The 12,500-nt window shown below is 40.6% G+C and overlaps 2 protein-coding genes across 6 annotated transcripts in view; one reads left to right on the forward strand and one right to left on the reverse strand.

Annotated features, from left to right (window-relative positions):
- LOC138000686 (uncharacterized) overlaps positions 1–6,548 on the forward strand; it is a 27,447-nt gene extending 20,899 nt beyond the window's left edge. For 2 of the 3 annotated variants that reach the window (XM_068847259.1, XM_068847261.1), the window contains 2 exons: positions 104–266; positions 1,388–6,046. In XM_068847259.1, coding sequence (XP_068703360.1) covers positions 104–266; positions 1,388–5,436 — 4,212 coding nt within the window. In that variant the 3' untranslated portion in view covers positions 5,437–6,046. Of the gene's footprint in view, positions 1–103; positions 267–1,387 lie in introns of all 3 variants that reach the window. The other variant, XM_068847258.1, reaches the window with a different exon arrangement.
- Positions 6,549–6,732: 184 nt separating this feature from the next.
- LOC138000687 (uncharacterized) overlaps positions 6,733–12,500 on the reverse strand; it is a 12,866-nt gene continuing 7,098 nt past the window's right edge. For 2 of the 3 annotated variants that reach the window (XM_068847263.1, XM_068847264.1), the window contains exons 6-9: positions 11,317–11,382; positions 10,709–10,763; positions 9,562–9,668; positions 7,235–9,062 (exon numbers count right to left, since the gene is read on the reverse strand). In XM_068847263.1, the coding sequence (XP_068703364.1) occupies positions 7,497–9,062; positions 9,562–9,668; positions 10,709–10,763; positions 11,317–11,382 (1,794 nt within the window). In that variant the 3' untranslated portion in view covers positions 7,235–7,496. Of the gene's footprint in view, positions 9,063–9,561; positions 9,669–10,708; positions 10,764–11,316; positions 11,383–12,500 lie in introns of all 3 variants that reach the window. The other variant, XM_068847262.1, reaches the window with a different exon arrangement.

The following is a 12,500-nucleotide window of genomic DNA, read 5'->3' on the forward strand; positions in this document are numbered from 1 at the left end:
AGGAACGTTTTGCCGTTTTTGCCTCAAAACTGCCCAAAGTTAATTGGTTGCGGCTAAACTGTTGAATTATCACCACTGATGCATTCTGTCGCTCTATTTCCAGACCATTCAGTTAATTTGTACCCTTATGGACTGTGTTGATATGATCGCACTAATCACTGGCTATTACAAAGCCCATGTGGACAACACAAGCGAATCACCACTGCCCGTTGAAAATGAAGAGAAGTGGTCCTTTTCCTTCCGACGAGATCCCCGAAAAGGCGACGGTTTGTGAAAAAAAGATTTCTTCTCATAACTACACTCTTTTTTAGTAAGAACCCTTTTTGTAAGAACATTCAGGCTGAGATTAACCAAAATGTCAAGAACATAGTAAGAACATACCCAAGCTCAGGGGCGGATCTAGCAGGGGGGTGCAAAGGAAGATAAAAATATGTAGTCGTACAGGACAATTAACTCATATTCTTAGGAACCTTTTTTAACGTTAACAATTTGGTTTTCTTATTGCATGATACAGTTTGTAGTCGAACGTAGTATACCACACAACTTTAAGAACATGTCAAGAACGTTTTCCACCTAAAGAAGAAAAATGACCTTCCACATCAGCCCCAAAGTAGACGTTCTTGAAAAAAAACGAACGAGTGTACGTGATCCTTTTTTCCACAGCATAAAATAGTAGTCAGAAGTTGTTAACTGTTCCTTTAAGAAAATTTGAGAGGTGATCCTTGCATATATCTGGATAATTTGTTTCTTGTAAACACCTGAAAAATTCAGGTGCTTCAACGGAATATGGGTGCATGTGAATGACATAACTGTCGTGATATATTTGTAGTGCAGCTTACTGCGGTTTATGGACGAAATAGAAAATTGATCCGATCCTTGCGCTCATCTGGACAATTTAAGCAATTGTCTCTCGTTGACACCTGAAACATTCAGGTTGCTTCAACGGGCTTCGAAGCCAAGACCTCTGCCCTGCCGGTGCAATGCTCTACCAAGCCACTCAGTGGGGACCAGGTCAATTTGTTGGGCTCATATGTTCCCGTGAAGGAAAGTTCGGGTTCAAATCCCGTTGAAACCACCCTGATTTTATTAGGTTTCTATAGGAGAAAATTGCTTAAATTGTCTAAATAAATGCGAGAATCACTTCTTCGTTTCGTCTATAACCCGCACTTCAAGTATACATTTATTTCATTTAAGAAAATTGTCGTCAATTAATAATAAAGTAGATTCTGTTTACTTGATATATTGGGTCAACATTATCGTAAATTGGCAATTTTTATCGCAAAGATAAGAACAAGAGGGCTTCCGTTTGAAAAGTGATAGGATAGATCAACACTCTGTGGCCTCTTCAAACGAATCACACCACTGTTTTTTGGCTTTGTTTTCACAGCACCAGACTTTTACTCTATGCATCAAGTCATCCCTGACGTTTGGTCATACCCATCTCTTTTTAAAAGTTCAACCTCTAAGAAGAAAGCTCAACTTGAAACCCCGAATCCTAAAAATCGACACAAGGATGTCTTTATTGATTTGTCAAGGGCCCCTCCAAGATTTGAAGAAACTGTAATTTCCGAGGAATCCAAAGAAGAAACTGCGGAAGATGTGCTATACAACGATATTGATGGAGAAACGCGTGAAGTTCGCGAGCAGCAGTTCGATTCACGAATGCTTGTGACGACACAAGGTAATACCGATGTCAGTGAAGAAGCCTCGTCGACAGACCTCGATGGGGACGGTGTTAGTAGTGAAATGCCAACTGCTGATACGAAGGGAAAGAAAACCCTAAGCAAGAGGGATGACTTAATTTCAGTTAAAAAGCCAGTGAATCGAGATGCGTCAGTGGAAAGCTCTCAAGAAGACGAAATCGGAATAGACAATGTTCTTGATAAGCGACGAGATTTGTATGCAGCGCTAGTGCCTTCAGAGGAGATCTGGCAATGTGAAGAAATGGTTGTTGTAGTCATTAACAAAAATGTACACGAGGAGGCTATCAGAGACGAGGAAACATCCAATATAAAGTTATGTGATGAAAGCGATAGTGATATAAAATCGTCAGGGCATTCGGAAGAACCCGAGGATCTACAGAATGATGATGTCGATGGTCAAGAAGATATCGCTTTTGTGCCTGAAAGTCTTAATCACAAGTCATCCATCAACGAGTCCAGGCAATCACAACATGCCAAAGAAGATGAAATCACTGAATACGATGTTTACAGTGATGCGTCCCGGCTTTCTAATGTTAGGCATAGCTCCACATATTTTGACAGTAAAGGGGATTTTCCAGAAGATGCAAGTGTATGTGATGATACCAAGCAGGCACGTTCAGATGAGCGACATGATCTTCATCTTGATGAAAAAGATCCAGCCATCGATACAGATCGTTCTGACATGCAAAGCCCAGTGTTTGGCTCCAGTGATAGGATTAACAAGAAAAACTTCAACCAAAGCATTATGAATATAATCCCGGATAATGTAGATGCTGTAACAGTTTCAGACGTTTGTGACGACCTACAAAGCATATCATATATTCCAGAGTTGTGTGAAGACCTAGCTGATAGAGATTCTCCCCTAGGTAGTGATCAATCTGATGAGTTACGGCCGCTAAGTATTTCAGAACTGGATCACGATCCGGACCAACATTCATCCGATTCATCTACTCCAGAGTTGTATGGACACCTTGATGATCTTGATTCTCACGCAAAAAGCAAACCCCCCGACGAGGAGCTTCAGCTGGGTTACTCAAGCTTGGTTGATGCTCTTCCTTCACTTGACGACTCTGAGAATTCAAATGACAGTGTTGACGGTGACATGTTTTCTTTGGAGTCTGTTGACAGCAGTGTCGACACAAATGAAGGGTCACACGTGTCAGACGAGGACGAACCTTTGTGGTCAACCTTTCCCGAGTTCTTGCAGCCAAGTAGACGCTTGTCTCATTCTGATACCGATAAAGACGTTTTCGTACTTGCTGAGGATGTAGGTGAGTCCGAAACTGATCAAGAGGTGTTACTGTTAAATGCGAAGGATAATTGCTTTAACAATGAACTAAATCTTGTCAACTGGGAGGAGCCTTGTGACTTTGTTCTTGTCCAGGATGGGGTTTTCCCTGCCAAAGACTTAGGGGAATTATCTACGACTTCTTCGGAAAGTCTTCGATTTACTCATGAAGTAAACGCTGAATTTACACAAGAAGACGAAATGATAAGTGACGATGATGATTGTCATTGTCTTAGAGAGAAGATGATAGGAGATGATCGGAAAGAAGAAGAAGTGAAGGATGATAAGAATGGTGTGCCCCAGTGTTTCTATTCTTCTAGCTATTTACATGGCTTGTCATTGGATACTCGATTAAGTTTGAACAGGATATCAAAAGAGGGTAAAACAGCAACATCAATGTCAAAGGAAAACGCTGTCACGGTTGCGTCTTATCCGCTTAACAATGGCTTTAGCTATAAAGAAACTTTACAGATAACAGAAACTGAAGGAAATGAGCGGCCACCTGGCGAGCTGTCCCAATCAAATCGCATGTGTGGTGGATCTAGTCCTTTAACTGTTGTTTTGACAGAACATTCTTTGGAAAAAGAAAGGATAATTTTGGAACAGTTTCAATCCTTGAGCGATCCCAGCTGTGAAATTGAGGCTTCATGGAAGGATCTAGATAAAAGCTACTCTCCTACAGATTGGATCATACCAACACCACCAACTCCAACTCCTGAACTACGCGAGAATGATATTCGAATCGTTTCCCCACCTCCCAATTGTCAAGCATCTATCGAGAACGAATTTGATGAAGAGTTAAAGTGCTGGATCATTCCAGCTCCCCCCTCCGTGGCCGACAACATTCGGTCCTTTTCAGAGATCAAAATTGTCTCTCCCCCACCGCCTCTAAAGCTCAGCGACAATAAAATAGAACACCCATTGGACGATTTTGATGAGATAGGGTTTCTTTCTTTCATTGACGATCATATACTCGTTCATAACGATGGCTTGATGTCAAAACAAAGTTCCAACTTAAATGTTACTGTGGAAAAGAAAATTCAGGCTGAAAATATATCAAAGGATGGTTCATACCCCTCTAAAGAGACAGCCTTAAAAAACAAACAGACCCACATCCCACACAGACGTGATGGTTTGAATATGAACGAAGCGAATGTTGAACAGGCTAGTCTAAAACAAGGTATCGAGACCAATGTTGTTATACACGATTCCTTTGAAAGCTCAGGGAATTCGAGCAACAGAACAGACCAACATGATGAAGCCACCGTGGATGATTGTTCACACAGTAAAGACTTTAATTCTACAGATTTGTGCCAATTTGACTCTAACAACAATGAAAACGTCACCTCAAGTCACACTTTTGGAAACATTCCATGCAATAAATATGCTTTGCCAGAACAGTCCCTTTTGAAACAGAAACCACCCGTTCCTCCAAAGCCATGGTTTATGTGCACAATAAAAAATGAAGACAGAACAAAGACAGAATGTTCTATTTCGAGTGACAATGTTAAAACAGCCAACACGCCTGTGAGAAGGAGTAGCTCTAAAACTAAAAGCGTTTCGTTAAAAACGAAAGAGCAAGAAAGCAGCTTTAAAGTGAATTTTAATAGCGTATTCGACACGGAGTCTTTACACAGCCAGCTAGTAAAAATACCACCAAAGCCTACTAAAGAGAATACTTGGGAGCAGAAAACATCTATAAGTTTATTAGGATTTCACCAAGAGTTGCCTCGCGAAAACAAAGAACAATGGCAAACTTCATCTCAACTGCTGCAGCCTCCATGGACTTTAGCGGAGGAATCTCAAGCAAAGACTCGCTACGATATAGGAAGATTAGGAAGAAGTTTATCGTTTACCCACAGATCGCCTTACGTTCCAGTGCCATATTTAGACGCTCACTCGTCGATTCAAAGTTTAGATGCAACGCATTCCCTACTGGGCAATGATCATAAGGCCGACCGCTATTCCCAAAGAGGTTATATCGAGTCTTTGGAATCACTAAGGGTCGGTTGGGTGTCACCTTCCGTGACAAGCTACCCTGTGAATGGATTGTCCTCAAGTGTTGCTGTTGATAGCAGCTGCAATGAGAGTTTTCATGAAAAATTACATTCAAAAGGCAACTCTCCCTTAAGGGAGAGTTCAACGTGTCCTGGGGATTTACATGGATTCCTGTGTAGAAATCTACTGAATGATGACACCAATCGCGTCCCTCAAGAGATATCTAAAGCCTCAAATTGTCGGGTTCATACTGATTCTTTGCCTTTTAGGACGAACTTTGATTTTGCATTTGTGAACCATGAGGATGTTTCTCAAATTGAATCAGCTTCCCCAACCTCACCTCGCCTCTCCGAGAGTTCCCCGCCGCCATTGCCTCCTACTTCACCGCCTAAATCATTCCCTAGCATTGACGACGATGAATTCGACTTTTGTGAGACAAATTCTTGATAGTGCTCATAATTGTACATCCATCGAACACCATAAACAATCTAGCTTCTCAATTTCACGTTCTGCAAAAGACTTGAAAGGCAGGCGATCTTCAGCATCGTTTTGTCACTAACAAGGAAATTCAAATGATCATGGCAGACTTTCTGATAAAACGTCACGTGTCACCTAGCGATGTCTCGTATTTTTATCTCAGTTTTGAAACAAAACGTCTCAGGTTCTGTTTTGGTACACCTCATTCCTTTGGTAAGTCAACAATACAATGTTTGTTTTACGGTATGGTATTGTGGGCAGCCATCTGGGTAATAAAGAATTTACTGACGTTTGTGAACAATGTTTGTTAAAAGTGAGCGAGTTGAAACAAGACTAGAAGCACACTTGATCAACGGCGAAATGAAAGTGGAACTCCAAGGTGAAATGAAGAACTGGCCAGGTTTCTGGCTTGTGATTTAATAATTTCTCAGCGAGTTTCAAACAGGGATTGGCTCGTGTAATTGAAACCTTAAAAGCCTCTGTAGATCTTCTGGAGAAGCTGGTGGTGTCTTGCGCAAACGTCAGCACAATACTCAGCGAATGTTCGGAGCAAAACGTGATTCCCATGCATGGTTATTGAGATTGTGGAACATTATAGATAGTGATGGCAAACACTGTGAAAACTGCAATCATGCCAGATAACCCAGATGCAGAATCTCTTAAGGGGAGCACTTAATATTCTTTTGCAATGCTAATTACAACATTTGTACTAGCAACTGTCCCAGTTATAACCCAAAGGGAGGAGTGTAGTGAAGTAAACATCTTTGAGCGCACAGTGTTGTTTCACGAGACCAATGGCTGGCCTTGTGTCGCGGTCAGATATATTCAAAAACACAGCATAATGAAAAGCACATCTTAAGCTAGATCAACACCCTTTCTGTTCGTTAAAAGGTGTTCCCTTGACACACCTCAAAACCATCAAAATTGCATCAAAATCGAACATTTTTGTTTCTAATGGGTGAGCGACCTTTCATTTAACCACATGGAAATTAGAACCTAGAAAATACGATGAAAAAGTTCAATCAACGGATAACATTGTTTTTCTTTTAAACGATTAAGGGGGTAGTTAGTAAAACTTATTAACCGGATATCAAGCCAAGAAAAATGCTCGAAATACCAATATCCCGTGATTTGGTTTTAGGTGCGGCTGCAAATCATAACCTTTTTCTACAGTCACGCGTGCCACCCTGGAAGTCAATAGTCCAATTCTGTGCATGCCATGCTATAATACAAAGTTGACTAAAGTATCGAAATTATTCCGAGTTGAAGTCCTGGTTTATTGCGATCTACTCATTGAGGAGAGGCAACGTGTAATATGATGAGCCCTGCTGGCTGTTGGCATCGCACCATCCAATTGGATGAAAAAATTTTGCCCAAGTTCCGAGATGACGTGTAGCAGCGTGAAATCTATTCTAGCCAGGTTACCGACATCTCGATTCGAGAAATCAGGCCCAAAAACTTTTCCTTAAGTTGAACAGTAGCGATGACTGAACGTACCTTTGGATTTCTTTTTTCATGCCAACAAATAATCGGATTCGAAATTATACTCTGTTTTAAAAAACTAAACGACAGGATATTACTGCTTTTACTAAGAATAAAGAGCTGTATTAATCAATGGTGATCCGGGGATACTAGGAAAAACCGAGTGTCCTTACTCAGAGTCGAGCCATCGACTCTGCGATCACTACTAGTTCGGATTCTCCACCACGGAACTATAGGAAATTCAAACGAGTTAGACCATTAAACTAGATCAGAGGGGTAATTATCTCGTCATACTGCTAGGTTTGAAATTGCTTTTACTTTTTATTTACACTTACCAATGTTCTTAACTGACTAGAACATCTGGCAAAGATAAGGAAGAAAGGAAGCGCAAATGGCTGTGTAACTCAGATCATGCAAGATCAGCGCACATTTTAACTTACACGTTCGCTCAGAACGTGTTGGTGTTACCTAAAGAACATGCATTTTCTAATAGTTACTTACGCTGGGTACACCTTGCAATTAGTGTGTTTTTCGGCTGAAATAGTTTCTTAATTAACAGTTTCATTGTCCTCTGTCTCTGAATTATCAATTAATATTTCGACACCTGCCAAATTCAAAGTGTCATCACACGCAGGCTTTTCTAAATTATTATTATTATTGTTATTGGCATCATCACATTCGTCACAGCTTTTATCTTGATTTAGCAAAATCGTGTCTGCTTCATCGTGGTCGTCTTGCCAATTTTCATCCTGGTCGTTCACAGCCTCCGTTGTGTGGTTGCAATTTAGCTGGTCACCGTAGAAACGTATGTCCTCGTCGAGAACATCCATTCCCCTCTCAATAGATTCTTCAGTTGTATTCTCAGCAGTGGGATCGTTTTCTTTATCATCACATTCACTACCATTGCCTTGACAACTGGTATCTTCATTTTGCAAGTTACTCTCTGTGTTATGACATTCCTTGTCAATGCCATCAGATGAGGTACCCAGGTCTTGCGAGACCTTTTCTGGGGCATCACATCCATCAGGATTGCCGTGACTAGTGCCTTCCAGGCCTTCTACATAACTGCATACCTCATATTTCATATGGGAGGTTGTCTCTTGGCCAAAAGAGATGCCTGCCTCACTGCATTCCTCTGTGTTGCCACTGACGTTTCTGTCCTCTTGCAGTACTTCTTGCAGATCTTTTCCTTCTTCATTACACTTCACGTCGTTTGAAGGGCAATTTTCAGCCTGATAGTGCAAATTATCTTCGCAGGTTTCGCATTCTTCTTCTTGTTCTAGCCTGTCTGCATTTTGGTCGTGGAAAACCTTTTCTACATCATCGGATTCTTCAGAGCGGCTTTGGATTCCTGTCTCCTCATTAAGCAAATTCGCATCTGTATCGTTAAATTCTTCATTTTCTTCAGAGTACTTTGTGTCGGTGGTTTCTGGATTCATGCATTCCTCCCCGTTGTCGTCCTGTTCTTTTAAAGATTTATCGTCATCTACTTTCGCAGTAAAATCTTCCCTTTCAGTGTCATACAAGTTTGTAGCCTCTTGCCTCAAAGCCGTTTCTCCATAATCCTCGTAGTTTCGAAGGCAAGCTGTTTCCTGGTCGTGCAAAGCCTCCCCTTCATCAACATATATTGCAGAATTTCTTTGGAAAGTTGAAACCTGCTCATCCAAAGTCTCTCTGTCATCATTGCATTCCTCATTGAAATTGTACACGTCTGAATCCTGAACGTTAAAAGCCATTTTTGCAAAACCACACGCTTCTTCCTTGTTATCGGAATTTGTATCCTGGCTTTGCAAAGATTTTTCTTCATCGTCCTTTGTGTCAGTATCTTCTTCATCGTTTTCCAAATCCTCTTCATGCGAACGGAAACCCTCTTCGTTTGTGGTATCCTCGGTTGCGTCATGAAAGCCATTGTATTGGTGAACAGAATTCCTGTCACTGTATACTACCTCATCCATGGTGTGGTTGGTAAGGGCACTGCTTTGGTTATCCGCGCTGGGGCTTTTAACGACGCAGGTACACAATCGAACCAGTCTTTCGTTTTGTGGGCAAAGAGGCCTATAATGATCTCCCATCAATACTCCACTGGTATTCTTTATGGTGCGAAACGCCTTTATCTGTCAAAAAAAGGGAATGCAGTTAAAGATCCAATGTGATCCTCTGCGCATAATGATGAAGGTAAAGATGACGTTGACGATTAATTTAATTTAATCCATTTGCAGGGCAGTTGCACGTAACGTGAAAAAGGAATCAACGTCGTAAGAGAAGGCTTAAAAAATGAATGCAACCTATAATAAAAATAAGTACGAGACATCAAATTCTACAGAGCAATAGTGCAGTGGAGAAAGATTAGAAAGGAAAATATAAACCGTTTGAGGTAGTCCCCACATTCAATCACGAAGATGACATGGGGAGTTTTTGAAAGGGAGAAAAATGATAATGGTATTGAGGATGTTTATGTTTAAATTAGTTCACCAGCTACTTTTTATTGTTCGGTGTCTTTTATCAGATGAGATCACTGCATGCTCGGTATCAACCAGTAACAAACATGCATAAATCAACACTGATTATGAGTTGATTACAAAGAAAATGAAGTCTTCTGTATCACGCACTGACCTGTTTTGCGGACAGGCTCATTATACTCTCTGATATTACCCATGTTACATTCTCCGTCAAGGGAGGGGTAGTAAGGGATCCTTGGTAGCTCCAGTATGATGTCATGTCTGTTTAAATCAAGAAACAATCAAATAAAACCCATTTTTATGACAACAATTACGAGAACACCAGGAAACGATAAAACAAACCAAGCAAAAAACACATGACTGACTCTTCCTTCAAAAGAGCTACACGCGCTAAGAGCCCTTCTGTCTAGGCATATAGCCTCTACCATACATCACTCGAACATGTGGTCGTAAAGAAATATCTACTCACTCAAAATCAAAGTTGAGGGAGTGAAGCGTCGAGCCACCAAGTGGATCTTTCGAACAAGCATTGGAAAGATGAGTTAATAGGGCCAGATAGACAGCTTTAGAAAAGCTTAGAACTTCTTCCAATAGCATACGATCTTGAAGATAGAGTCTCTTTTCCTTTTACGAGTGTTAATGTAGTGATATCGACCACACTGTTTTAATTATTCCGTCGCCGCACCAGACTGAGAAAGTCGCTTAATTTAAAGATGTCAGCATGTAAAATCAGTAGTTTTCAAGCCCCGTACTTTAATCGCAAAAATAAAATGTAAAATGCATGTGCTTTCTCGCCACCCACCAATATTTCTAGCTCACTTTCCATTCAAATTTTTGTCAATGTTTCAGCTCTTAAAATCAACCTCAAATATTGATGAGCCATGCACATACACTTATGTGAGAATATTCAGTGTCACAGAGAGTTAACCACTTTTTTTCTGCATTTTGCACTTACTATGACTTTTTTTATTTCCTTTAACATGTAAGGATACCGGTAACTTTCGTAGAAGTTGTCTCAACTTCATCAACCAAATACGGTCTTTTCTAGGCCGGACTACACAATCGAACGATGTCACTTCTCTAAGGCACAGTACCCTTAAAAGTGAATTACCAGTCTTGTCTGGTTTCTAGTAAGACTGTGACTCGTCTCAAGATTAGAATTTCTCTCCTCATCTCCAGATACAAGATTAGCTTAGAATCATTGAAGCGACAAGTTTGGAAACGACGGAAAAGGTGTATGTTACTCCACTATGCATTTAATACATGATAAGTAAAAAAGACAGAGCGAAAGGCAAACATACCTCTGATGAACTCATTTGGATTGATGGTAGATTTGACTTCTAACGAGAAGCAACCCTAAAATGAATATCAGTATATGACTAATACGAAGGATTTTCAGGAATAATTTGAAACATCTGGTTCGTAAAATCAAGTTACAAAATCTGGAAAGCGAACATTTGACCATCAACTAGTGAGCTTCATGGAAAGGAGGAATAAACCAGCTCCGACCGGACCATCCCACACGGTATTTGACCATTGTAATGGCCATTGGTTATTTCTGACTTTGCTAATGGTTGACTTGTTGGCTCTCCCCGCTCAAAAGGTTCTTCCATCTAAGACGTCGATGGCAAGCTATCGTTCTTTGAGTTTTTCGTCCACAAAATGCCATTTCCTATGATTAGTTACCATCCGGGCCCTTTGTCCGAGTTCCGGACAACGGTAGAAACCGATTACTGACAATGACCACGCTCAGGGTGTTGTGCGTTCTAGGGTGATTGTTGACGAGGGAGCTCAGACATTACTAGAAATTTAACATCATTAAAATGAGGAATCAAGCCAACTTTGATAAAGAACTTGAAACAAGTTGTAAAAAGAAAAACAAATCATTGCTATTGTGTCATCTAGTTACCTTGTTTTCATCACGAGAGATCAACTCGATGATAGGCTTTAAGCCCTCGTTATCCTCATCAGAGACCTTTAGAAAGTGAAAATGAACCCTGTCAATCACGCTACCCACCATCAGGTGTAAGGAAGTGAGAAATTTGACTTGCTCTTCTTACACGCCTTTCGTACCCTTAAGTACATTAAATATACTAATGCACAAATCTAAGATGGTGACTCAACAGGAAGTTAGAGTGAGATTTGATTATTTATCAATACCCAACAAAGAGCCTAAATTGCTCTTTCACTGTGGTGTATCTGAAAAAAAGGGCATGACGTAGTAGATCATGCATGAAACCTTGTTCCTAGGGTTTTTTTAATCTCGTACCCAGATCTCCCACGGTCATACGGAAGGGAGATCTGGTAAAGTTCGATTTCGAGCATGCTCAGTGCCAGCGAGGCCCGAAATACGGGCTTTTCTATCACTGCGCATGTTCGTACTCTTTGTTGTGATTTTGGGTGATTTTGCGGAATAAACATGGATTTCGAGAGTATTCTTGAAGAGATTCTTTTGGGTAGAGGACAAGGAAACCTTAAACTTAAGCCCAAACAGAAAGAAGCGCTAGAGGCGACTGTTTTTGAACGGTCGAGATTGTTTAATTGTCGGAGCAACTGCAGAATCACTGAAAGGAGCGCTTAGGCTTAATCAGTAAACGAGTGCTATTTTCTTCACACCATCTCGCGCAAAGTGTGGTTAGCCAAACCGTAAATTGAAAGCTAAAATGTTGAAGAGGGTTTTGGCCTAATCACTGAAACGAACGCTTACGATTAATCAGTAAACGAGTGCTATTTTCTTCACACAATCTCGTGAAAAGTGTAGTTAACCAAACTGTAAATTGAGAGCGAAAATGTTTAAGAGTGCTTAGACCTAATCACTGCAACGAGCGCTATTTTCTTGACACGATCTCGTGAAAAATGTAGTTAATCTAACAGTAAAATTCACAATTGATCACTACTTAATTAGCGAGTCACGCATTAAGAACGAGAAATACTGTTTTGAATAAATTACATACTTCAACTTGAATTTATTACTTGATGCGTACCGCGTAGCCAGCTACGCAGAACTTTATTCGAGTGGCAGGGTACGTGGGGCTTCCGTCGGTACCATTTACACAAATGTCGCAAATTTTTAAAATAATTTTCCTCAAATGT

This window comes from Montipora foliosa, chromosome 4, assembly GCF_036669935.1.
Source record: "Montipora foliosa isolate CH-2021 chromosome 4, ASM3666993v2, whole genome shotgun sequence".
Classification (NCBI taxonomy): domain Eukaryota; kingdom Metazoa; phylum Cnidaria; class Anthozoa; order Scleractinia; family Acroporidae; genus Montipora; species Montipora foliosa.